The sequence below is a fragment of the Odocoileus virginianus genome, chromosome 33, assembly GCF_023699985.2.
Source record: "Odocoileus virginianus isolate 20LAN1187 ecotype Illinois chromosome 33, Ovbor_1.2, whole genome shotgun sequence".
In the NCBI taxonomy this organism is placed as follows: Eukaryota; Metazoa; Chordata; class Mammalia; order Artiodactyla; family Cervidae; genus Odocoileus; species Odocoileus virginianus.
This window is the reverse complement of record NC_069706.1, coordinates 2,245,031-2,271,017: the sequence shown is the minus strand read 5'-3', so window position 1 is coordinate 2,271,017 and position 25,987 is coordinate 2,245,031. Positions and strand designations below refer to the sequence as shown.

The window sequence follows — 25,987 nt, the reverse complement described above, 5'->3', positions numbered from 1 at the left end:
TCAGGAGCGGGGGTGGCAGCCGTCGGTGGGGGGCGGTGCGTGGCCAGAGGGGAGGTATGGGAGGGGGCATGTTTCTGCTCTCCCTGCACTTGATGAAAACAGAATGAGTGAAAAAGGCACAGGACACGAACCAGAGATTCAAGGAGGGGAGGAGAGGGCAGAGATGCTGACGCAGGTGAGAGGCTGGGCAGAGGGGGCACCTGGTCACAGAGCTGGCAAAGCAAGGGCTCGCCCAGCCTGCGGGGGACACTCTCAGAACAGGCAGAGTCCAGCGGCTGAGCCCAGGCCAGGCCCCAAACAGCAGACTGGCAAGGGCTGTCTGCCTGAAGGGCAATGAGACAGGTGCCCGTCTGGAGGAAGAGTGTAAGGTATGGGGAGAGGAGGAGGAAGTCTGCAGCCCACCCTGTTTCCCCGCCCGAGTCCCCGGAGCCGGCAGCCAGGCCAGGCGCTGAGCTCTGGGGTCTCTCACATCACCAGGTTGGCGCCCACATACAGAGAGCGTGGGTCTCACCTTCAACCTGGCGGACAGCCAAGGACCACTGGACACGTGATCAAAGATTCTCATGTCTTCCACAATCGAAAAGTCAAGATTCTTATACCAAGTATCTCATATGAGGCCACGCAAAGCAATTTAAAGTGTATACAACAATCATTCCCAGGAATTCCCTAGAGGTCCAGCGCTTAGGACTCCTCACTTTCACTGCTGGGGGCAGGGGTTCATTTCCTGGTTGGGGAATTAAGATCCTGTAAGCTATGTAGCATTCCCCCCTCCCCCCCAAAAATCATTCCCCTTCAATTTGTGCTGCTTTATACAACTGTGTGATTGACAGAAAATGGAAGTGAATGGCATGTACCTGCTTGGAAAATTTCACCTGCTGACAAAACAAAAAAGAGAGAGAAAGAGAGACAAGCTTTACCCTAAAAGGCAGGGACCAAAGAAACCCACAGAGAAAAGGCCGCTGCCAGGGGCTGGGTGAGGGTGGGGTGGGCTTTCTGCTCTGGGATGATGGGTCAAAAAGGAGCTCAAATACAAGAGTGAAAGTTAGACAGTAAATTGAAGGACTGGAAAGCAAAATCAAGGAAGTGTGTGAAAAATGGGAACTTGAACGTCATGGAACATGAGGATATTTCCATGAGTGAAGGACATGAGTTTCTGGCCTGAAAAGGCCCCAAGTGCCCCCCAGCCCAGCAACGCACTCCAGGGGTGGAGACACGACCTTACACCTTCAAGCAAAGGCCCCTCCACGTGCGTAGGATCAGTCCCGAGCACAGAGACCAGGCGGCCACTGAGAAGGAGCCACAAACAGCCCTGTCCCACTCAGCCGGTGCGGTTCATAGAAAAAAAAGTACAGCAGCTGCGTTGACAGGAGAGGGCAGCACGGGGGGGATCTGCTGGGGCCCCGTCTCTGGTCGGAGGTCAACAGGCAATGAGGAGATAAAAGACCAGCTGACACAGTGGAAGGAGGCAGGCTTCAGAGAAGAGAGAAAGAACAAAGGACTGAGCGGTTACTCAGGATGGGAATTGGGGGTGAGGATGGCAAGGGGTGAGACCATCCCCAGGTACACAGAAGTTACAAGGAAATGGGATAAAAAGAGAGTCGGGAAGAAAAAAGAAGAAATCAGAGGTCTCAAGTTTGAGAGAATTTTAGGGCCAGCCAGGCTCTAAAGGCGATTCAGAAAAGTATGGGGCTGGGAACTCCGGAGGAGAGGCAGGTGGAGGCATGGACAGACCTGAGCAGAGAGCGCCAGCGAGCAGGGAGGGCCGGGCCAAGGCTGCTCTTGGCGAGACAGGAACATGTAAGTTACTGCGGCCTCGTAAGGGTCAGACATAGGTCCCGTGGGGCCGTCAAGGCAGGAGGAGGGCCCGGGACCCTAACTGCCCAGCCCAGAGGGACGATGGCAGGTGCTGGGGGGAGTGAAGCAATCACAGGACCGTGTCACCTTCAGCCCTCAATACTTGTTACTGGGCGTGGTGTCAGCCACCCCCCAACTCTGGAAAAATGAGAAACCACCCTGTGCCATCAGCTTCCTCTATAAATCCTATTGCAGTCTTCCCTTGTAGCTCAGCTGGTAAAGAATCTGCCTACAATGCAGGAGACCCAGGTTCGATTCCCGGGTCAGGAAGATCCCCTGGAGAAGGAAATGTCAATCCACTCCAGTATTCTTGTCTGGAGAATCCCACGGACAGAGGAGCCTGGCGGGCTACAGTCCACAGGGTCGCAAAAGTTGGACACGACTTGGCGGCTAAGCCACCGCCACCGCCATAAATCCTATACATGCGAACCAAGGAAGGAAAAGAAGAGAAGGAGCAGAGGGAGCCTGGGCTGATCAGGTGTGCAGAGGTTCCGGGCTGCTCTGGGCAGGAGGGAGAGGAAGGGGATGAGGTGAGGTGGGGGTGGCGGGGGAGGGGAAGACGAGGAGGGGAGGAGCCAGGAGGGAGCTGCAACGTTTCAGAAGTTTCCAGTGAGGACGGGAGGATGCTTGCTGGAGGTCAAGAGGGCACAGCGGGCAGTCTGGGTCTCCTGCCTGTCCACCGAGGCTGCCCCCCACCCCCGACCCTGTCCGTCTGACCAACCTGGGCTTCCTCGCTGGGCTGTGCCGGGGCGTTTCTCCCGCTGCCGCAGCACCTCCAGGCCCCCCAGGTCGGGCGGGTGGCAGTGGCCTCGCATCACTGTCACCCGCCGGCCCTGGGTGATGGCGCGGCTGCGGCAGCCCATGCGGGCCTGGTCCCGGCACGTCCAGTACACCTTCTCCCCGGCCGCCTTCTCCCGCCGGTAGAGGAAGGACTCGTACACCAGGAAGCTGCCCCCCAGAGGGGTCCTCAGGAACTCGGGGCCTCCTGGGGAGAGGAGGGAGCGTGGTGGGACAGGAGCTGGGGGCGGGGTGCCGGGGGCCAGGTCGGGCCTGGTGTCGCCCCCCTCCTGCCTCCTGGGACCTTGGGGAGCAAGACTGGAGGGAGGTCTGACCCAGCGGGTGTGGACTCACCTGGGTCCTCGTCCTTGTCCTCCTCGCCTTCGGGCTCAGCCGGGAGGTCCTCGTCGTTGGCCGTCGGGCGCTTCCTGGGCCGGGGCCTGGTGAGAGTCAGGGGCCCGGGCCCTCTGCGGTAGAGCAGGCTGTCCACGCCTTGGAGCGGCTTGTCCTCCGGGCCCCCAGGGCCGCCCGGCTGGGCCCGCAGCGCCGTCATGGCCCGCTCCTGCTGCCGCCGGGCCTTCAGGCCTTCCACGTCGGGTGCGTGGCAGTGGCCCCGCATGACAGTCACCCGATGGCCCTGGGTGATGGCCCGGCTGCGGCAGCCGTGCTGCGTGTGGTCCCGGCACGTCCAGTACACCTTGTCCCCCACGGCCTTCTCCCGCTTGTACAAGAAGGACTGGTGCACCAGGAAGCTGCCCCCATAGCAGGTCCTCAGGAACTCCAGGGGCGGGGGCCCTCCTGGAGGAGGAAGCGGGGAGGGGGCTGGGTGGGTGCCTGCTGCGGGGGCTCCAGGTGCGTCCCCGGGGACCACCTGCCCAGCGAGCCAGGAGGCCGTGCCCCTCTCCTGGTGGCCAGTGGGGGGTGGTCTCAGGGTGGGGTGGGGAGGGCTGAGCCAGCTCTGACGTGCCATACTTCTGCTTAGGGTTTGTTTGAAAACTGGATCTAGTTTTTTAATAACACAGGCATACTCCATAAAATAAAATGGGACCAGAAGACACACCGTGGGAGACATATGCCCTGCCCCCAGCCCCTTAAATCCCTGAACTCTTTAATCCTTTCCAGGTTAGGAGGCCCACAGCCTCAGGGACCAAGCCCACCTCCCAGTGACTGCTAATAAAACCTCTGCAAAAACAAAATGAAAGTCAACAAACAGATGAAGAATGAAAACCTCTGCAAAGACTCCATCTAGCAGTGACTCAGAGACAACACACTGGACTAGGGCTGGCATTTCCCACCCATCAGCGCCCAGTCCCCTTACAGCGAGGCCATCACCTATCTTGTCAACCTGCAGAACTTCATCAAGGCTGCCCAGCCACGTAAGGTGGGGCCAGTCCTTGAACCTGGGCTATGAAGCTCACATCTCCCACCAGGCCCACCTCCCCAAACTTCATAGGTTGCCAGCACTCCGTGGGGCCCACAAACCTCAGGTTTGCGTCTCAGGAAGCTCCAGGAGTACCTGGGCCGCCTGGTCCATGAGCACTGCTTCTATTCCCATGGGCTTAATGATTATTGGGACACCTTTATATTTTTAAAATCATTTTTTGACTTTGAGAGTGTTAAGAAGCCACAGAGGACCCAGCTGTGTCTTTGGGCAGAGGAAAGGGGCGTGGTTCCCGCCTGCTCAAGGGTAAGGCCAGGGTGGGGGGCACTCACTGCTCCCCAGTGTCGAGCGTTTCTTCGGGGGCAATCTCAGCAGCGCCAGGGCTCGGAGCCCCTCATCCTCCTCGAGGGCCGGGTTGCTGAGCAGCGGGCCTGGGGTCGGCTCTGGCTCCACGGGGCACAGCCACGGGCCCGCCCCCTCTAGGGGCTCCTCCACCCGGCCTTCGGGCAGGGCCGGGCCGGGCAGCTTCTGCCTCTGGCGCCGGGCCTCCAGGCCCTCCTCGTCGGGCGGGTGGCAGTGGCCCCGCATGATGGTGGCGCGCGGGCCGCGGGTGATGGCCCGGCCCCGACAGCCCAGCTCAGCGCGCTCGCGGCACTTCCAGTACACCTTGTCGCCCACGGCCTTCTCCTGCTTGTACAGGAAGGACTCCAGCACCAGCAGGCGGCCCCCAAACGGGGTCCTCAGGAACTCCAGGGGCTGGGTAACTGCAGAAGACAAGGTGGGGGGCAGGCCAGCTGACACGGAGCAAGGCTTGTGGCCAGGGGCATGGATGGGAACACAGGGATGGGGGAGCCCAGGGATGCTTTCCTGCCATCGTCGCACCAGCCTGGGACAAGGTCAGGGAGGCCCTGCTCAGAGCAGGGAAGGGATGGCCAAGGTCACCCTGCTGGCAAAGCCCAAGTCTGAGCACTCAGGGCCACAAAGGTGGCCAGCTGGGGGCAGCTGGCCTGGAACTCACCAATGCTTGGCTTGCTGGGTTTCAGTGCCTGGGTCTGGGGCCTTGGCTGGACCACCCCACGCTGTTCCTCTACTGGCAGGATCTGGGGAGTCCCAGCCAGGGTGTCAGGGTCAGCCATCTCCAGGGTGAGGACACAGTGCACTTCTTCGGACTGGGGGTCCACTCCATCCCCACTCTCAGTGGAGGCCGCCAGGAGGACCAGTTCAGAGAACTCCATGGGCTTCGTGGGGGCTTCGAGGACGACATCTGTGCCCGGCTCAGGGGGCTCAGGCGAGGGCTCCTGGCCAGCCTTCACACTTTCACCCTCCTGCTCGCTGGGCTCGGGCAGGGGCATTCTGGGACGGGCGGCCGGGCCTCCAGGCCACGCTCAGGTCTCGGTAGGATTTGTCCTCCACCTCCCTGCAAGGAACCTGGCAGTCCAGGGGCTCTGTCCTGAGGGAGGAGGCAAAAATCCCATCAGTGGGGACGTCCCTGGCAGTCCAGTGGATAAGACTCTGTGCTTCTAATGCAGGAGACATAGGTTCGATCCCTGGCTGGGGAACTAAGATCTCACATGGGAAAAAGAAGTCCCATCAGTGGAGGGGCCCTTGGGCCAGGGTTCAGGAGGAATCTGGGCTGGAGGTCAGGGCAGGAGGGGCTGCCCTGTGTCCCCCACGCCCGCCCCCACCTTGGGGAAGGACCTGAATGCAGCTGGAGAACCTGGGCCGGCATGTCTGTTGTCTTGGCAGCCTCGTGACCATCACCTCCCCCCACCAAACGTCACTCCCCATCTGTAAAATGTGCCAGAAACAGGGCTCTCCAGGGACTGCTGGGGTGACCAAGGTGCTGACAGCCGTGAGTTACTAGGAGTCCAGGCCCACAGGTGCTGAGCTCAGGGTGGAGTGCTTCCACGGGTGTTTCCCGTTTAACCTTCACCCCACATTATGGAAGTTGATCATTCCCATTGACCCAGGTTACAGATGAGAACACGGAGCACATGGCCATGCAGCAGAGCGGGGGGTCTGGTTGAGCTGGTCCAGGGCCCGCCCCGCACTGCACCTGGGTGACCTGCGCCAGGATAACAGGAGCCGGTCTTCCTGAGCAACGGGCGTCGGGCAAAAGCACTGGGGGATGTGAGCTCAGGTCACTGACCCTCCCAGAAGGCCTGCTGCCCTTCACCCCGACAGTGTCTGTGTCACCAGGAGCAGAGGCTGGGCCCCCAGGGCACTGTGCAGACCCCAGAGGGGAGCCAGGCCCTGGGAGGCAGGACTCTGGGTTCCCAAATAGATCCAGTCCCCTTCCCAGGCCAGAGGCCCGAGCCACCCAGGGCTAGGGGATGCCAGGGCCCCAGGAGGGCAGTGACTTCTGTCTGAGCTGGTGCTGGCGCTGCCCCAGCTGAGTGGGGACAGGGCTGTGGAGGTGTCCAGAGGAGCCGTGGTCACTGAGGGCTCCCTGGCTGCTGGTCTGGAGAAGCAGAAAGGATGGCTGACAGGGGCCGGGCTGGCCTGGAGACCTGGGCCCTGGGGCATCGGTGGCCGGTTTTTCCTCTTGGGGGACTGGGTGGGAAGCATGTTGGGTCTTCCCCACCTCTCATAACAGCCCAGAATCGGACCTCAGCCTCCGGGTAAGTTTCGGCTTCCCCATCTGTGAGCTGTCAGCCCCATTCTGTGTTCTGCGGTCCCGATACCCGGGTCCCCCGTTCCTGCCGCCTGGCGTTTCCTGGTCTGGGGCCCACATGCAGCTCCCCAAGGTCTATCAGATCACGCGCGGCGCTCCTGGGTCCCCGTAGAGGCAGAGTCAAGGCCACCGAGGGCAGCAGCAAAGCCCCGTCCCGATGGGCGGGGATTCAAGGAAACCCAGGGTACAGGTAAGGGGACGCCTGACGGATTCCCCGGCCCGGTCCTTCCTCTAGCGTCAGTCCTCCCACCCCTGCTGCCCCGGTGAGGCCCTTCCCACACCGCCCCTAAGGCCGGCGCGGCGGCCCTGGGCACCCGGGGTCACGTGTGATGGCCGAGGCGGGACAGCGGCGGCGCCTCGGCGCGCGCGGCCGCTCTGGCGGAAAAGGCCCCCACGATGAGCCCCGCCCCCTGGCCGCCCCGCCCCCGCGCGCTGATTGGCCCCGGGGGCACGTCCGTCCGCCAGGAGCCCGCCCCCGGGGCTTGAGTGTTCGGGGTTGAGCGGCTCAGAAACGCGGTGTCGACCCCGCGTCCTTCCCAGGACACTGCGAAAGGCCTCAGGGAGCCGGCCCTCCCTTCCACAGGCTGTTCAGACAGCTCAGGCCGCCAAAACGTTGCGGTCACTGCCCACCCAGCACGCACATTCCTACGGGACCCTGCGCTCGGTCCACAGAGGAGGCAGCAAGGACCCTGACTTCAGTCTCAGGCGATCAGAGGCCGAAGCCTTCCGATAGAGAGCCCCCACATTCCGGTGGAACTGCACCCAGAGTCATGGGCACCCCGAGTCAGTGTAATTCTCTCAACTGAAGCTTCTGTTTACAAAGCTTAAAATATACCACTCCAGTATTCTTGCCTGGAGAATCCCCATGGACAAAAGGAGCCTGGAGGGCTGCAGGCCATGGGGTCGCAAACAGTGGGACATGACTGAGCGACTAAGCACTCACAAAGGATGTACCTCAAAGGATATGGAACAAATTCCAGTGCAACAAAAGACCTCGAACTGTGGCGGACCACAGGCTGTGGAAAGGCTTGGGTCCTTGCAAGGGGCTGCAATTTAGATTTGATTGAGGGTTCCCATTCTCAACCACTAAAGGGCCTTGAAGTGTAGATTGTTTAATGACCGCAAATCCTCCCATAAAGTATGCAGGCCCCTCTGCAATGTGGTCTTGAACCTGGTCTCCAGCCCAGACTGGTCACTTGCTATAGCCAATAGTGCATGGCAGAAGCTTGCTGTTGGGGGGTCACCCTCTGAGACAGCCAGGGAAGGAAGCTATATGAGGGGCCACAAGCAGGATGGAGGCAATGCCTGGCCTGGAGGGGGGCCATCTCCACTGTCAAGTTCAGCGACCCTCCAGCTGTGTGTAACCACAAGAGCCAGGGGAAAGTGGCCCACGCACCCCATGGAATCCTGATCAATAATAGACTACAGTTATTTTAAGCCAGTAAGATCAGGGCTCATTAGTTACGCAGCAATAACTGATATTCTTGGCAAGCAACTGAACATAGTCAGTTTTGACTTTTTGATAGATGGAGTAATACTAATGGATGTGGAATATCCAATATCAAAGGGCTTTTGAACTCTTGAACTCTAAGGGTCATCCAACACAAATTTTAAATCCCTCAAATGCTCACATTTGAAAGGCTGGTAACTCAATGAGAGGAACAAAATATTAAGTATAAAGGATATCAAATGAGAATTGTGCATTTTAAGAATCTGTAACATGATATAAGCCAAACACAAGAGGACAAATGCTCTATGATTCCATACATGATGTAGCTAGAGTAGTCAAATTCAAAGAGACATAGAGACATAGTCAAATTCATAGTTGACAGGGGCTGGCAGGGAGGAGGAATGGGGAGTTAGTGTTTAATGGGATCATTTTGGGCTTCCCCGATAAAGAACCCACCTGCAGTGCAGGAGACACAGGAGAGGAGATGTGGGTTCAACAACCCACTCCAGCATTGTTGCCTAGAGAATCCCATGGACAGAGGAGCCTGGTGGGCTATGTCACAGTCAGATACGACTGCGCATGCACTCATGGGGAACGTTTCAGTTTGGGAAGATGAAAAATTTCTGGAGATGGATGGTGGTGATGATTGAACAACAATGTGAATGTACTTAATGCCACTGAACTGTCACTTAAAAGTGGTTAAAGTAGTAAGTTTTTGTTATGTTTATCACACATGCAAATAAAATTATTTTTTAAAAAACCCCACAACTATAGCAAACTATACACAGTAATGCTCCATTTATCATACTGCTGAATGAGGTTCTCCACACAATGTATATTTCTGATGAAAGTTATTCCTCCATGATTCCAAATTTTACAATTTCTCTTTCACAGTTCATCCATTGAGGATGAATGCTTCTTAAGCTCTAATGACTCATCACTGGATAAAGAGAGCATATAAATTTTATCCTGATTTGGAGAACGAAGTGTCCAATCCAGTTCCCTTGGTACCCCCACACCGGGGCCTTTTCTCCATCTGAACGATCTGCTTTCCCTGGCCCCCAAACCTCTCTGCCTCCTCTGGGTCTCTGCATTTAGGGTTCTCAGGCCTAAGCTTCTCATTGTTGCTGTCTGTCACTCAGTCGTGTCCGACTCTGCGACCCCGTGGACTGCAGCACACCAGGCTCCTCTGTCCTTCATCGTCTCCTGGAGTTTGCTCAAACTCATGTCCTTTGAGTCAAAGATGCCTAAGCTTCTTACATCTCCTAAATCCTAAAACAAAAGCTCACAAAACCCCTCCTTCCCTCAACAGTTAGACTTTTTGAAACAGTCCACACCCCTTCCTTCTCCGCTAGGCCATCTAGCACCTGCCCCCTACTCTTCAGACCACCATCTTCCTCTTTGGCCTGAGCACAGAATTGGCACCTGCTGGGTTAACCCAAAATCCATGCTTCTCTCCCAAACACCTGGTCTGGCCTATATGTGGTCTATCCATGCAATGGAATTTATTCAGCCTTAAAAATGAATGAGGGCTTCCCTGATGGCTCAGTGGTTAAAAAAAAAAAAAAAAATCCACTCGCCAAGCAGGAGACATAGGTTCAACCCCTGGATCAGGAAGATCCCCTGGAGAAGAAAATGGCAACCCACTTTGCCTGGAAAATCCCATGGACAGAGGAGCCTCATGGGCTAGAGTCCACGAGGTCTCAGAAGAGTCAGACATGACTGAGCAACTAGACAATAAAACAAAAGGAATGAAGTTCTGATACATGTTACCATGTGGATGAACCTTGAAGACAGTATGCTCAGCGAAAGATCCCAGACACTAAAGGCAGCGTGTGGTATGAATCCATTCATGTGAGATGTCCACTAAGGATGGAAATGAGATTTGTGGTTGATGGGGGCTGGACAGGAAGGAGGGGGAGATTCAGGAGTGATGCAAAGGAAAATAGGGTTTCTTCTTGGGGGAATGAAAATGTTATAAAGTTGACTGTGAATACACTAAAAACACTGAATTCTACACTTTAGATGGGGGAATTGTATGTTTATGGGAATCATATCTCAATAAAGTTGTTTAAGAAAAATCCTCAAAGAGAGTTCCCTGGACTCAGACTCAGTGCTTTCACAGCCGTGGGCCTAGGGTCAGTCCCTGGTCTGGGAACTAAGAGTCTAAAGCCAAGCAGTGCAGCCAAAAAAAACAAATCACTGTAGGTATGACTTGAGTCCCCAGGGTCACTTGGATAAAAACAGTCTTCACCATAAACAGGCTTCTCACTCTATGGCTTGGTTTCCTCACAAAAGTTGCGGCAGGGAAAGGGGGCATGGATTTGTAAGTTGTTAATATCATATTGTTAAAAACTTTATTGAAAACACTTTTAAATGTTGAGAATGTAACACTGATAAATTATCCTTGATTCTGCCACTCAAATGCACTTGTTTCAATTCTTGTATTAGTGTCTTTAATATACATTTAACTTTCTGTTGCACATACATGTGTTCAACATGTTTGCTATTTTATTCCTCTTTATAGTGGGAGGCCCCCACCTGCAGACCAGATGGATCCCTCCTAAAGGACCAAAGTATTATGTTGTGTAACCAGGCCCCGAACATGAACACAAATCTAAGTCCTCAGCGCAATACCATAATAAAGCCACAAGAGGGTAATGTTACTCCTTGAAAGTACAGCATCCTTGCTAGAATTAGATGTACTACAGGGGGCGCCAGTGATAAAGAACCCACCTGCCAATGCAGGAGACAGACATTTAGAGATAGGGGTTAAATTCCTGGGTGGGGAAGAACCCCTGGAGGAGGGCATAGCAACCCACTCCAGTATTCTTGCCTGGAGAATCCCATGGACGGAGGAGCCTGGCGTTACATGGACCCTACAGTCCATGGCGTTGAAAAGGGTCAGACATGACTGAAGGGACTTGGCATGCACACAGTGTTTATGGAACTAGAATTTGGGAGTTTTTCCATGTTGGATGAATAATTCAGGAAGACTTCCAAAAAAAAAGTTTGTATTTACAAAATATATTAGGCAGAAAGCAAAATCCAATGAACAAATTCAGCAAAGATTACAATTTCTAAGCTAAGTTTGCTCTTTTTTGAAAAACCAAAATATTCCTTGGACAGTGACACTGCCTCTAGACCTCAATACACTTCATTTCTTCTGGCTCATCTCAAGTCTTGTCACATTTGTTATTTATTGACTAATTTATGTATTTGTGACTTAAAAAAAAAGAAAAAAAACCTTCTATCACTAGGAGGAAATACCTCACAACGTTAAAACTAGTAAGAAAAGCGATTAATTTTTTTCCATTAAATTTCTTCTGTTTTCTCAACATTGTTTACAATGTGCATGAGCTCTTTACCATGGGGAAATATTACACACTTTAAAGATAAGCTGCAACTCCTTGCTTGGTAATTGTTTTCTTTAATTCCATATCTCTCAGGAAAAGCAGGGATTCCATTCCTCCCCAAGATGTGTCATAAAAGAAAATAAAGAGGAATATAGATCATGGGGCAGAGAAACAAGTGAAAATCAAGAATCTTGTGGTCTCCGCTGTGGGCCTTGCAGAGCCTCAAAGACTTCCCCCAACACATGTATTAACCACAAAGGGAGAGATAATGACTTGACAGTGGAGAAATCTCACAGACACAGCCTTAAGTGCTCAAGGCCAGCTTCACCAGTAATGAGACATGTCAGCACCATGACCTTCTTGACGAGACGCACCCAGGAGGACACAGCATCATCTCTGGGGATGTTCCTGCCCCGAATGAGCGACCCTAGACAAGTCACTTGGAGGGACATTCTAAACGACTGACCAGGACATGTCACAGTGTCAAGGTCATCATGGAGAAGGAAAGACTGAGGACCTGTCACTGGAGACTAAGGAGACACAAGGACAAGATGCAACATGGGATTCGAGAACAAAGGACGTCAGGGGACAAGCTGGTGAAATGTGCATAAGGTCAATAGTTCAGGTTAATGGAACAGGACTGATTTCCCGGACTTGATCACTGCATGTTTGGTAAGATGTTGACATTCACATGGGTAATGAGCACAGGGGAATTCTTTATATTTTTTTTTGCAACTTTTTTTTTAAAGTGTCTAATAGTAACTCAAAAGGATTTTGAAAACCCAGGTTTTAGACACAGTGGAAGTTGACAGAGAAAATAAGTGAGCCATAGGCCTTCTGGGTGGAAGCAGGGAGGGTGGGGTGGAGGAGAGGAGGGGACACCAAGGTGATACTCTGACCCAGAGCCATGAGGCTGGTCCTCAAGCTGGGACCTGAGCCAAGAACAAACATCCTATGACGTCACGGGTACCTCAAGTGTGGGGATCCATTGATCTCTCTGCATCATTGCCCCCTCTGCTCCTGGGGAAACTGAGGCTGGGGCCTGACACGAGTGGCCCAAGACCACATGGTAGTGAGAGCCAGGCCTTCAGAGCTGCACTGACTGGCCCTACACACCAGCTATTTTATGGCTTAGTACTGCAGCTTGGAGAAGGGAATGGCAACCCACTCCAGTATTTCTGTCTGGAGAATTCCAAGGACAGAGGAGCTTGGTGGGCTACAGTCCATGGGGTTGCAGAGAGTCAGACCCGACTGAGCATCTAACACACTGTGGCTTCCAGCTAATCTGGCCACCAGGAGCCACTGTGGGGGGCTGGAGGGTGGCGCGGGGAGCAAGGAGGGTGTCCCCGAAGCGACCTGCTTGGCGTGGCTGCCCAGCACTGTCTGCTCAGCGACCCCACCCCCAGCCCCGGCTGCTGCACCACTGCTAAGCCATTTCCGGTTTAGCTTCTCAGCTTTCACCAGCAGGGAGAGCGATGTAACTCCCAGTGAAATCTTACAGTACTTTCTTTTCCCAGGTGGGTTCCGACTACACATGCTTCCGGAATCCAAAGGACTGTGGTTACAATGCCTCATAGTCGCCACATGCCATTGAGGTGCCTGGGGCTAGGCGAGGGCTCTGCACAGGTTATTTCATTTTATCTCCCAAATACCCTTATCCTTTAGGCCTGCTGTTCTTTCATTCACTGGTGGCTCAGACGGTAAAGAATTCACCTGCAATGTGGGAGATCTGGGTTCAATCCCTGGGTTGGGAGTGATCCCTGGAGAAGGGAACAGCTACCCACTCCAGGACTCTTGCCTGGAGAATCCCATGTACAGAGGAGCCTGGTGGGCTACAGTCCATGAGGCTCACAAAGAGTCAGACATGACTGAGTGACTTTCACTTTCTTTCACTCACAGAGGAGGAAACTAAAGCTCACTATTAGCTTCCTGTGACCAGGGAGCTGGGCCACTAAAGGACAGCCAGCATGCAAATCTCCTGTGTCTGTTTTCAGGGCTTATATTCCTAAAGTAAGTTAAAAATGGTTCTTTACAAGTTGAGGATTCTAACCCATAGGTATTGACAGGTATCCACTACGGAGTAGGGTTAAGGCCAGTGGTTGTCAGTCAGGGTGGTCTGCCCCCCAGGTGACACGTGGCAAGGTCAGGAGACACTGCTAGCTGTCACAAGTGGAGTGCAGGACAGGCTCCTGGCCTCCGTGGGTGGGGGCCGAGGATGCAGCTCAGATCTCGGGGAGCCCCCACGATCCCCAGGAGGAAGGATCTGGTCTAAAACAGCAGCAAAGTCGAGGCTGAGGAATCCTGATTAAAAGCAGTGTTTAAAAAACAGCACAGAAAAGGTGCACCCATATAATGAGGTTAAGTTCAGTTTTCAGGAAGCTTTTATTTCAATTATCTGTGTATGTAATTCTGGTCTCCGTAAAAATTACTTGGGGAGTTTGATACTTTTATTTTTAAATTTACTTTTTATCGGAGCACTTGATAAAAATGCAGATACTTGGGGTTGGAGATTCCTGGAGCTCTGCCTGGTTACCTCCCCACCAGCCAATTAGAAGAAAGTCACGCACCCTGCAGCCTCCACCCCAAATTTTGCCTATAGAAACTTTCCCCTGAAAGTCTTCGAGAGGTTGGGGGCAGTTTCTGACCATGAGCCACCCATTCTCCTTGCTTGGCCCTGAAATAAACCTTTTGCTGCTTAAAAAAAAAAAAATTCAGATGCCTATATTTCCCATCCAAAATTGTGAGGGTGAGTCTAGAGTCAAATTCAAGAATCTGGATTTTTAACAAGTACCCCTTGAGGCTCTGGTCCTGGTGGATCACGGACTTGGCTTTGAGAAACACTGGACTAGATGCGCTTGAGGTTCGGTGGCCGGAAGATCTGTGGCCACCGAGAGAAGGATTTGACATTCCCTTTGTGCAGGGCATCACATGAAGTGTTTCTCACATGTTATTTCATCTGTCACAACGTACAGGTTCCTTCATTAGCATGTTAAACAGATGTTAATGTTTGTTTATTTTTACATTGATGGGAGAGTCATGATTGCATCTTGTTAAAATGATCCTCTAATAACAATCTAACAGGTCTCAGACACCTTAAGGTATTTTGGGGACCTTAAGAAGAGTGGAATTTGCCCAAATTTTTAAGTAGTACAGATGAAATCTGGGGGAGAAAGCTTGTTGGGCATGGCTTCAGTACCTTGTGATAACATATACCAGATTTTTAAAAGTCCAAACTGAGGTTCCTTACAGAAACTTCCAGCAAAGCAAACTCAAGAAGGCCTATGAGGTGAATTAGCAAGTGTGCCACACCTGTGTAAATGATCAGACCTCCCACCCAATCGGATAGGACCCCCTCATTTCATGCAAAAAATATCTTTCATTGAAATTATGAGGCTTTGGGGGAAATTTGTGCATCAGTGGAAAATTGGGCTTTGTTGGGAGCACAGCCTTTCCGGTTATACCATTCTAGCCTCTTGTTGCCTTTGAGCTGCTTTCATAACTCTGCACAGGTAACAGAACAAGGCAAAATAGTTCTAGCCTGTAGACCTGTTCTTGCTTTCTCACCATGTAAATTAATACAGATAAGTAAGCAATTTCTCCAGGTTTGCCTCTATGTATGCATTCATGTCAATACTCCTGACCTACAGTCTTCTAGAATCTTCTTTGGGTTCCCTTGCAAACTGGTTATAAGATCTTACTGGTTCCTGGGTTAATGGGTTAAGCAAAAGCTTGAACACGCGTTCATTTTATATCTGCAGGAAAGAGTTTTATTTCCTCTGTTTTGATCTTAAGCAAATCTCCCTGGTCATTGGTATTATAATCTGTGGGCTCCAGTCTGCAATTTTATTTACTTATTTTTTTTTTAATTTATTTTACTATTTTGTTTGGCTGTGCCAGGTTTTAGTTGTGGCACTCAGGATCTTCAATCTTCATTGCGGCATATAGGATCTTTAGCTGCAGCACATGGGGTCTAGTTCCCTGACCAGAGATCAAACCTCGCCCCCTGCACTGGAAGTGTAGATCTTAGCCACTGGACCACCAGAGAAGTCCCCAATCAGCAATTTAAAAAATCACATAGGAAATAACTAACCAGCATTGCATGTAATAAAAGTAAGCATTATTTTATGAAACTTCTATTTGCATTATATTTGTATATTTGTTCTAGGTGGATTTCAATTTTTTTCTCTTTTTTTTTTTTGGATGATCACTGTTTGGAGGTAAATACTTGGGCCCTAATGTGTTTGTTTTATAATATTTTATTTTCACTCAGTAAAGAGTGACTGGAGTATTTTTAAGTCAGGCAGATGTGAATGGAAAGTGTGAGAACCTCACAGTTTACGGTTAATCGCTCTCTGATGCTCTTTTCCTCCCCTCCCAAATCGAGGTACAGAGCAAATCTGAGTGCAATACTCAGCTTGCCTGCTCTGATAAACCCAACACCCAAGAGACATGTAATATTACATACAAACTGTTTTCAAACACCAGTGGGTCCAAGCCCTAAGATCCCCACTCAGCTGCTGATGGAGGAGCAAGAGAATTACCTTCATAGACAAGTGAGAACCACCTTCACGGTTCACCAACACCCATCATCAGCGCTGGCTTGCAGGGTGGGAGACCAGGGGCAAATCCCATCACTTCTCTGGACTGATTTCACCTGGGAAACAGGGAAAGTGGTGAATGAGATATCAAATGTGAAATTCTTCCATAAACTGTGAGTCATCACATAAGAGAAGAGGGCGACAGAGGATGAGACAGTTTGATGGCACCACTGACTCAATGGACATGAATTTAAGCAAACTCAGGGAGATGGTGAAGGACAGGACGCCTGGCATGCTGCACTCTTTGGGGGTCACAAAGAGTCCGACACGACTGAATGAACAACAAGCATCACATAAGAACAGGAAGTACATTGTCCAGGCCCAGGAGGGGATCCGAAGGGTAGAAAGGGGAGGTGCAAAGGTCCTGACCTTTGAAAAAGGTCCTGGATGATTCTAAAAGCTGCCCGCCCCCCACTAGGACATGCCCACTGACTGGCTCATGGGCCCTCCTATGATCTGTATGTAGTCTCCAAGTGTGCACACGGGCATTAGTGCTGGGAGAGGCGAAGGTGGCAGTGATCCCCCCAAAGATTAAGGATTCTGTTCCGAAGCAGGGCTTCTCAACCTCAACATCGCTGACATTTTGCACAGATGATTCTTTGTCATGGGGGCTGTCCTGTGGAATGAAGGATGTTCAGCAGCATCCCTAGCCTCTGCCTGCAAGATGCCAGTGCGTGCTCAGTCATGCCCGACTCTTTGCGACCCCATGGACTGTAGCCCACCAGGCTCCTCCGTCCATGGAATTTGCAAGCGAGAATACTGGAGTGGTTTGCCATTTCCTCCTCCAGGAGATCTTCCCGACACAGGGATCGAATCCGAATCTCTTGAGTCTCCTGCATTGGTAGGCAGGTTCTTTACCACCAACGCCACCTGGGAGATGCCAGTCGCATCCCTCAAATCCTGACAACCCAGGTTTGCTGAATGTCCCCTGAGGACCACTGCTCCAAAGCAATTTAGAGGCAGAGGGCACAGAAAGGGAGATTCCAGCTAATGGGACACCCAGCCCCAAATCTCTTAACTCCTGTAGATCACAATCATGGCAGTTTTCACGCTTCCCGTATTAGGCCTAACTCGTCACATCTCTGGACACCGGGTCACACCATCTTCCACGCCCTCCCACCCCACATCACCTCGGGGCTTCCTCTCCCACCACCTCCCTTTTTAAAAAAATATTTCTGCGTGTGTCTGTTGGGGCCAGGCCTTGGTCGCAGCGTGCGGGCTCTCTGGTCATCATCCCGGCACTGGTGATCTTCTCCTTGCCTCGTGTAGACTCTCAGTTGAGGTGTGGGGGCTCTAGTTTCCTGGGTGTGCATGCTCAGTCGTGCGCAACTCTTTTGTGACCCCATGGACTGTAGCCCACCACACTCTTCTGCCTACGGGATTTCCCAGGCAAGAATACTGAAGTGGGTTGCCATTTCCTTCTGCAGGGGATCATCCTGACCCAGGAATGGAGCCTGAGACTCCTGCATCGGCAGGCAGATTCTTTCACCACCTGGTTTCCTGACCAGGGATCAAACCTGGGCCTCCTGCATTGGAAGCCCAGAGTCTTAGCCTCTGGATTACCAGGGAAATTCTGCCTCCTTTTTTTTTTTAAATTGAGCTGCAGGGACCCAAGGGACTGGGTCTGGGAACTCAGTTGTGGCATGCAGGATCTAGTTCCCTGACCAGAGATTGAACCCAGGCCCCCTGCACTGGGAGCAGAGTCTTAGCCATTTGGCCACCAGGGAAGTCCCCCCACCATTTCCTCAACTGCCTTTCTGCCCAGCATCTGGATTCTCCCTACGAAGTACTGACTTCCTAAAGCTCAGCTCGAATCATTTCCTTCTCCAACGACAGTGGAGTCCATCTCCGTTATAAACACTCCACAATCTAGCTCCAGCTTCCCCAAGTCCTTCTAGGAGCTTTTGGGAGAGGAACAAGGTAAAATTGCCTGAACTGAACTAAGTCTTAGAAATGGTTTTGGCCTGGAAAAGCATTAAAGTCAGAATGATAAAAAAATATACCCTTTCTTTGGAACTGAAGTTTACACGTGATTGATTATCTGTTACTGGAGTTCAGCATCCTCCAAACGCAAGGGGTAATGGTAGCGAAAGTGTGTGTGTGTGTGTGTGTGTGTGTGTGTATGTGTGTGTGCGTGTGTGTGCTCAGTCGCGTCAGGCTATTTTGGAGCCCCTGTGGTGGTTAAAGCAAGGGCTTCAAACTGGTCAGACTCATTAGGTCCTGAAATCAGTTTAATGGGTTAGCAATAGTCTTTTTCAAAAAATGGAAAGAAGAGAATAGACTAGAACAAGATAGGATAGAATTTGAACCCAGGTAGAATAGATCTGACTGCGTCATGTGAGGTTGGGGTAAGAATCTCCCTTTAAACTTCTCTCTCAGTAATAGGCATCTACAGGCATGTCAGATATATTTCTCACTGTAGGTTGAGTCTAAAAAGTTTGAAAGCACCAACAGGCAATATATATATTCAGCAGTGGAAGCAGGTGTAACTACAGCAAAAAGTGCAAGGTCACTGGACCTCCGGAGCTGCAAAATCGGGATGGGGCTGGGGTGGATGCCAGGGCGGGGGCAGTGCTGGGTGGGGCGGCCACGATCAAGGAAAGGCAAGCCCATGTGGGGCTCCCTGTCTTGGGGTGTCGGGGCTCAGTCCCGGGGGGTCGGGTGGGCTGCGGGGGAGGAGGAGGAAGGAGGATGCGAATCGCAGGTGAAGGACAAGGGGGCGGCCTGATCGAGGGACGTAGAGTTCGAGGACACCCCACTCCCCAGCATCAGCAGCCCTGGGGACCCCCGGGAGAGCCCGGCTTGGGGCGCAACCACGCCGAGGGACCCGAGACCCTCCCCGATCCGTTGGGGCCCGTCCTCACCGGGCACCGGCCGGGCGGCGACAACAGCGGGGCCCTCCCTCTCCGGAGACCGAGCCTCGCGGCGGGTCCTCTGGCCTCGGGCCGCTGCAGCCACAGGCGTCGACCTCGCGGCCCAGGCGCCTCCGGCCACCGCAACCCGGGTGTCCACTCCCCGCCCCCACCTGCCCTCTCGGGAGCGAGCCCCGTGTCGCGCGCGCCGCTCCGCTGGCCGTAGGGAGCGAGCGCCGCCCCGCCGGGGAGCCAGCCTCTAGCAGCGCACTCGCGGGTTCCTCTCGAGCATGCGCAGCAGGGCCGCAGGGGCTCCATTCTTCCGACAAACTCCGCTTCTCCGGGTCTTCAGTGCGCGGCGGCTGGCGGCCTGACCAATCGGCGCGGGGAGGCGGGGCCAGGGTTCGCGAAAGAGGCGGGGCAAGCCCAGGATTGGGCGGCGACGCCCGCTTAACGAGAGTCACTCAGACCTGAGACTTGGACTGGAGGTCCAGTGCGGTGACGCTGAGAGAGAGCTGGGGGGGCCTTGAGACTTCCGAACCGCCCCAGGATTTGATTCTGCGCTAATTGAGCGGAAGCGATCGTTGAAGTGCATCCTTAGGCCCGTCACTTTCCTTAGGCTGCGGAAGGAGATTTCTTCTGCACGTCACTGAGAGGTAAAATGACCAACCTCAAAGTTGGGCCAGTTTGGTTCAAATTAAATAATGATAATAACAGGTTGTAACTGAGTAAAACAAGAACCCATGACCGATAGTGATGTAGATAAGTAAACGGAGAGATGAGAAGTCTCTTACAGTAGGATGCCGACTAATAAATGAAGAAGGAATGAAACAGAAAATCACCATTTGGCGACCATCGTTAAGTAATAGGATGGACTTCCCCGGTGGCTCAGACGATAAAGCGTCTGCCTACAATGCGGGAGACCCGGGTTCAATCCCTGGGTTGGGAAGATCTCCTGGATAAGGAAATGGCAACCCACTCCAGTATTCTTGCCTGGAGAATCCCATGGAAGGAGGAACCTGGTAGGCTACAGTCCATGGGGTCGAAAAGAGTCGGACACGACTGAGCAACTTCACGACGACGACATTAAGTAATAACTGATTTGGACAAAAATAAATGGCCTCTAAGACCGGAGGGTGAAAGTTAACAAGGAACTAGTATTTGCATATTCCCAAATTACATATTTCTCCACAAGATATTAATTAATTGCAAGAGGGAAAATATTTATTTTACAGTAGAGAAACGGTCCTCAAAGTCTCTGGGGTTTCTGGAAGTCCTCATGGGATATTCCAAAGGTTATATGCCGTGTACCAGGTTGAATGCTGAAGCACATATGAGATCGTGTAGTGCTCCATTTACCTACATTAAAGAGATTTACGCCCCCTCCCCCCAAAAAGTAAAACGCCATTTTTATAAAATTTGTTTTGGAAAATACAATGATTTTCATTAAAATGTTATGCTAACACATACAAGTTTTATTGTATCTTTTTTGGTAACAGATTTATTGGATATAATTCACTTACCATACAATTCACCCAATTAACATGTACAATTGAAACGGTTTTAGTATATTCACAGAGATGCGGATGTAACCACAATCAGTTTTAGAACAATTTCATCACTCCAAAAGAAACACACCTCAGTCCCCCATCCTCCCAACCTAAGCAACTATTAATCTACTTTCTGTCTCTATAGATAGGCATATTCTGGACATGTCACTTAAATGGAATCATACAACCTTTGGTCTTTAGTGTCTGGCTTCTTTCACTTAGCATAGTGTTTTCAAAGTCCATCCATGTTGTAGCATGCCAGCAGTACTTCATTCTTTTTATCATCAAATAATATTGCACTGTATAGACATACCTCAATTTGTTTACCCTTTCATCTGTTGAATAATGTTGGGTTGTTTCCACTTTTGGGCTACTATGAATAGTGCTGCTGTGAACATTCATGTGCAAATTTGTGTGGACAGATGTTTTCAATTATTTTTCCACCTAGGAGTAGACTTGCTGGGTCAATGTTTAACCATTTCAGGAATTGCTAAATTGTTTTCCCCAGGGTCTGCTCCATTTTACATTCTTACCAGCAATGTGTGAGGATTCCAATTTCTGCACATCCTGGTCAACACGTGTTAATATCTGTCTTTCTGATTAGCATGGCATTTCATTGTGAAGTGAAGTGGCACTTCACTGTGGTTTTGATTTGCATTTCCCTGATGGCTGATGATGTTGATCCTCTTCTCAAGTACTTATTTGTGATTTGCATATTTTCTTTGGAGAATGTCTATTTAGAGCCTTTACCCATTTTGAAGTTGAGTTGTCATTTTATTATTAAGCCCCAAAATTCTTTATATATCCTAGATACATGTCCATTGTCAGAGATATGATTTGCAAAAAGTTTCCCCCATTCTGTGGATTGTCTTTTCATTTTATTGCCCCCAGTTAAAACAGGGTCCTCTGAAGCACAGAAGCTCTTAATTTTGATGATGTCCAGTTTATCTCTTTTTTTTTCTTTTCTGATTGTGCTTTTGATGTCACATCTAAGAAATCATTGCCTAGTCCAAGTTCACAAAGATTTACCCCTACATATTCTAAAAAGTTTGGTAGTTTACTTCTTAACATTTGAGACTTAAACCCATTTTGAGTTATCCTTTGTGTATGGGCAAAGTACGGGGCTTCCTAGGTGGCTCAGTGGTGAAGACTCCGCTTGCCAATGCAGGAGACTCAGATTCGATCCCAGGGTCGGGAAGATTCCCTGGAGAAGGAAATGGCAACCCACTCCAGTATTCTTGCCTGGAAAATCCCACGGACAGAGGAGCCTGGCAGACTATAGTCCATGGGATTGCAAAGAGTTGCACATGACTTAATGACTAAGTATGCACAGGCAAAGTAGGGCTGTGATTTCATTTTCTTTCTTTTGTTTTTTGCATATGAACATCCTAGTTGTTGAACATCCTAGTTGTTGCATATGAACATCCATTTGTTGAAAAGACTGTTCTTTTCTCCCTGTAATTCTTTTGGCTCTGCTGTTGAAAAACAATTAACTGTAAATATGAGGATTTATTTCTGGACTCTCAATTCTATTCATGGTCTGTGTCTACCTTGTGCCACCACCACCCTGACACAGTTACTGTTGCTTTGTGGTAAGTTTTGAAATCAGAGAGTGAATTCTCCAACTTCATTCCTTCTCAGGATGGCTTTCGACCCCTTAAGTTTACAGTTGTCATCTTTCTTGTCAGTCTTCTCGAAAATAGATCTCTATTTTAAACTTTGCATCATTGCAAACACACTCCATGGCAATTATTTTCAAGTATTCTTGCTTTTTCCACCTACCTGTATATTATAATGCTCCCCAATATTATAAGCCTATTTACATATGACTGGCTATCTAACTTAGTTATTTTTCTATTGGACACTCATTTCTAAATTTTGCTATTGCTGCTGTGACTGCTTCATTCCTAAGTTTCGGGGTACCTCGGTAAAAAGTATATGGGAATGCTTTGTACACTTCTTGCAATTTTTCTGCATGAAATCATGTCAAAATAAAACGTCAGACGAAAAAAAATCAAAAAAAGAAATAGAAAAGAAAAATGCCCTTTGGCATTTAGTGAGAGGAAAGCATCTTTTTCAGAAGTGATCCAGCCCCTGCCCAGCTATCCGATGCTCGTCCATGAGTCCGGCCATCGCCCATAGGTCCAGCACCCACTCACAGCGCACAGTCACCGCCCGCTTATTCTCTGACCGCCCTGTGCGGAGGGGACCGGGATTGCTCTGGTGCAGGGAGCTGTGGGGCCTGGGAGTGCTCTCCTGGACACTTGGCGGGTGGCGATCCGAGTGGTCCAGCATCCTCCGAGCCGGCCCTGCCTCTCACCCGCCCCAGGTGCAACGACGCCCCCGCTCCCCTCCCGCACCACGCCTGCGCCCTCTGCCCGCCGCGACGCTTCCCAGCCCTCCGCCCGCCCCACCCGGCTCCGCCTTCGTCCGGCTGGAGCCCCCAGACTTCTGGCCGCGCGTCCTCACGTGGACAGAAAGAAGACACTGCTCCTCTAGAAAATGCCGCTCCCCTGACGCCCCTCCCCTCCGCTTCCTTCCTCCGCGCCTCGCCGCATACCCGCGCTCCGGGCAGGTGCGGGTCCAGGTCGCGCGGGGCCCTCCTGCCCACATTCTCCGCACCTTCGGTCGAATCCCCTCCTTCCTGCGTTCTGCGTCCTACGCCTCCCTTTCGGGCCTAAGCTCCGCCTGACCTCCGGCTCGGCGTTCCAGGTCCCCGCATCTCCGCCCCTTGCCGGGGCTTCGCGTCCCGCACCCCTGCCTGTCCGCCCTGAGCGCCTCGCGGAAATCAACAAAAACCGCCGCCCCCGCGTACTTGAGCCTAAGTTAAGGAGCAGGAGGGTGGGGGGGAGAAGTCATAGATCTTAATAAACAGTGAGTCACGTGGTGTCTTGGAAGCGGTACCTGCTGGGGGAAATCAGACACGGCGGAGGAGGGTCTGCGACTTGGGTCGGAGGGTCTGTCGGAGAAGGACTGGGAGCACGGATCTCGGATAGCCGGCCATCTGCCGGATCGCCACTGAGGAATCCTCCCTGGTCCCAGCAGAAGTCACTTTGGAGCCGAGGCCCCGGCCGCAAAGGGCCTGGGTGGGCGTCCCAGGTCCGCTGGACCAGACGGCCTCCGGGCGCGCCGCCTCCCGGCCTCCCGGAGCATCAGCCACGCGGGGAAGGGGAGGGGGCATCCCTGGACCGGCTCTTCAGGCTAGCGGTGGCAGCCCCCAGGAGAAAACATGCGGGGGGATGTGCCGGAAGATGAAGCGGGGAAGGGGCCCGTTGTCAATATTTTATTTTCCAATGGTGTTGCGGGTGCTGGCAAGGATTCCTGAGCGCCGGGTGGAAATGTTGGGAGCGGTGACCCTCCCTGGAGCTGCTATCTCACCCAAGACTTTTGAGAGGATCGTTATCGACCTGGACACAACCGGGATACGTCCAGCGGGACTGGCTGGATGAATGATCCCCACCCCTGTGGTGGTACGTTGTGGTACGCTGTGAAATGGACGCTGGAAAGGCCTTTGTAATATATTAAGAAAGAAATAGGGAATTCCCTGGCTGTCCAGTTGTTAGGATTCGGTGTCACTGCTGCCGCCCAGGTTTGACTCTCCAGAGGAAGTTCAGATCCCGCAAGTCAGAGGGAATGTCCAAGAAAATAAAAGAACTGTATGACCCCAATTTTCTGAATATAAAAATATTTACTACAAACCTATCTCTAGGTGATGGAATTATTGGAAATATTTGTAATATTTTTTCTTAATATTTTCTTATTTATTTCATGACCATGAATTACATTATTTTTAGCTTGAAAGAAAGACCAATGCAAATTATTTTTAAAAAGAAAGTGTACCGTCATCCTATGTATTTTTTTACATTTTATTGCTTATTTATTTATTTATTTATTTATGGCTGTGCTAGGTCTTTGTGACTGTGAGCGTTTTTCTCTAATTGCAGCCGGCAGGGGCTACTTTTCATTGCTTTGCTGGGGCTTCTTTTGGTGGCCTCTCTTGTTGCCGAGCACCGGCTCTAGGGCCCTCCACCTTCAGTAACTTCAGATCAGTGGGGCAGCAGCTGTGGTTCCCCAGCTCTAGAGCACAGGCTCAGTAGTTGTGGCCCACAGGCTTAGTTGCTGTGAGGCATGTGGGATCTTCCTGGATCAGGGATCAAACTGGTGTCTCCTGCGTTAGCAGGCAGATTCTTTACCACTGAGCTACCAGCTGGGCAGGCCAGTCCTCTCTCCCTCAAACCCAGTTCCCTGAAAGAGACCGCCGGCTCCGAGCCCTTTTCAGCCCCCTCCAGCACCTCCAACCACCCTTCCCTTTCCTCTACCCTGAGGCGGGGGGAGGGAGTTGTGTGTGGGGTGGTCTCCTGACTGTTCTCTCAGCTCCCACTTTGGACGCCCCCACCCCACCTCGCATCCATTCTCCTCCAGGTGTCTGGTGAGTTTTGTAAAACCACGCTGACTAGGTTCCCCCTCTGGGAGAATCCTTCCCCACCTCCCTCTATGTTCCATGAACCTGGACCTGCCCGTGGCCTCTAGGCCCCTGGGCTCTGGGCCACTAGCCTCTGCCCATCCTGCCTGCCTCGTGGCCTTCCTGTCCTTCTCTCTCTGGGCCCAAGTCTCGCCTCTCCCAAGCATGCCGTCCTTACCCTTCAGCTCCCTTCACGGGGCTTCCCCAGGCCCCTGTCATACGCTGAGGAGCTCCTGGCCTTTTTTTCGGCAGCCCTTAGCCCCAGTTTTCATGGACTTGTTGCAGGAAGTTCCGTGCTTCCTGTCCAGCTCTGGGAGCCTGGGCTGTGATCCGTTGACCACTGGGTCCTGTGTGTCCTGCTCTGTGAAGACATTAAGTTTCTCCAAAGGTGGGACTTCCCGGTGGTCCAGTGGTTAAGACTGCACATCCAATGCCCACGGCCTGGCTTCAGTCCCTGGTCAGGGAACTAGATCCCATGTGCCACAGCTAATGATCCCGCATGGGGCACAGAAGATCCTGTGTGCCCCAGCCAAGACCTACTGCAGCCAAATAAATATACATTAAAATGAATATAAGACAGAAAAACATATACAATATTGGTCTGGGTGTGTTAAAGAAAGAAAGAAGAAGTCAAGGGGGAAGAAAGCAGCAGGAGGGAGAGGTGAATCTAGGTGGTGCTTCCTGCATGCTTGTACAACTTCTATGGGAGTTTGCAATGTTTCAAAACTTAAAAAATAAGAAAACTTCAACACCTCTGGATTCAGCGTGTGGGCTCCCATCCCGGCTCGGCAGAGGCTTCCTGCCCCGCAGTCCTGACCACCTTTCAGGCAGGGCCACTTGGGCCCCCAGAGGGAGGTACCCTCTTGCTGCTCCTCCATGCAGCCTCCAGGGACCAGTGAGTCAACCAGGCCCCCTCACTGGGGCCCGAGTGCCACTCCCAGCCTTGCCTGGTAGTTGCAGAAAGGGTCGATGGTGCCACAGCACAGTTCAAGGGAGTAGATGCCCGCTGGGACCCTGTCCAGGCCAGGACTGC

At 51.9% G+C, this 25,987-nt stretch overlaps 1 protein-coding gene across 2 annotated transcripts in view; it reads right to left on the bottom strand.

Annotated features, from left to right (window-relative positions):
• FLYWCH1 (FLYWCH-type zinc finger 1) overlaps window positions 1-25,987 on the bottom strand; it is a 41,992-nt gene that overhangs the window by 8,445 nt on the left and 7,560 nt on the right. Inside the window, exons 1-6 of one of the 2 annotated variants that reach the window (XM_070460753.1) lie at window positions 18,955-19,227; window positions 16,034-16,146; window positions 5,031-5,462; window positions 4,345-4,776; window positions 2,986-3,429; window positions 2,576-2,839 (exon numbers count right to left, since the gene is read on the bottom strand). In XM_070460753.1, coding sequence (XP_070316854.1) covers window positions 2,576-2,839; window positions 2,986-3,429; window positions 4,345-4,776; window positions 5,031-5,364 — 1,474 coding nt within the window. In that variant the 5' untranslated portion in view covers window positions 5,365-5,462; window positions 16,034-16,146; window positions 18,955-19,227. Of the gene's footprint in view, window positions 1-2,575; window positions 2,840-2,985; window positions 3,430-4,344; window positions 4,777-5,030; window positions 5,463-16,033; window positions 16,147-18,954; window positions 19,228-25,987 lie in introns of those variants that run through there. The other variant, XM_070460754.1, reaches the window with a different exon arrangement.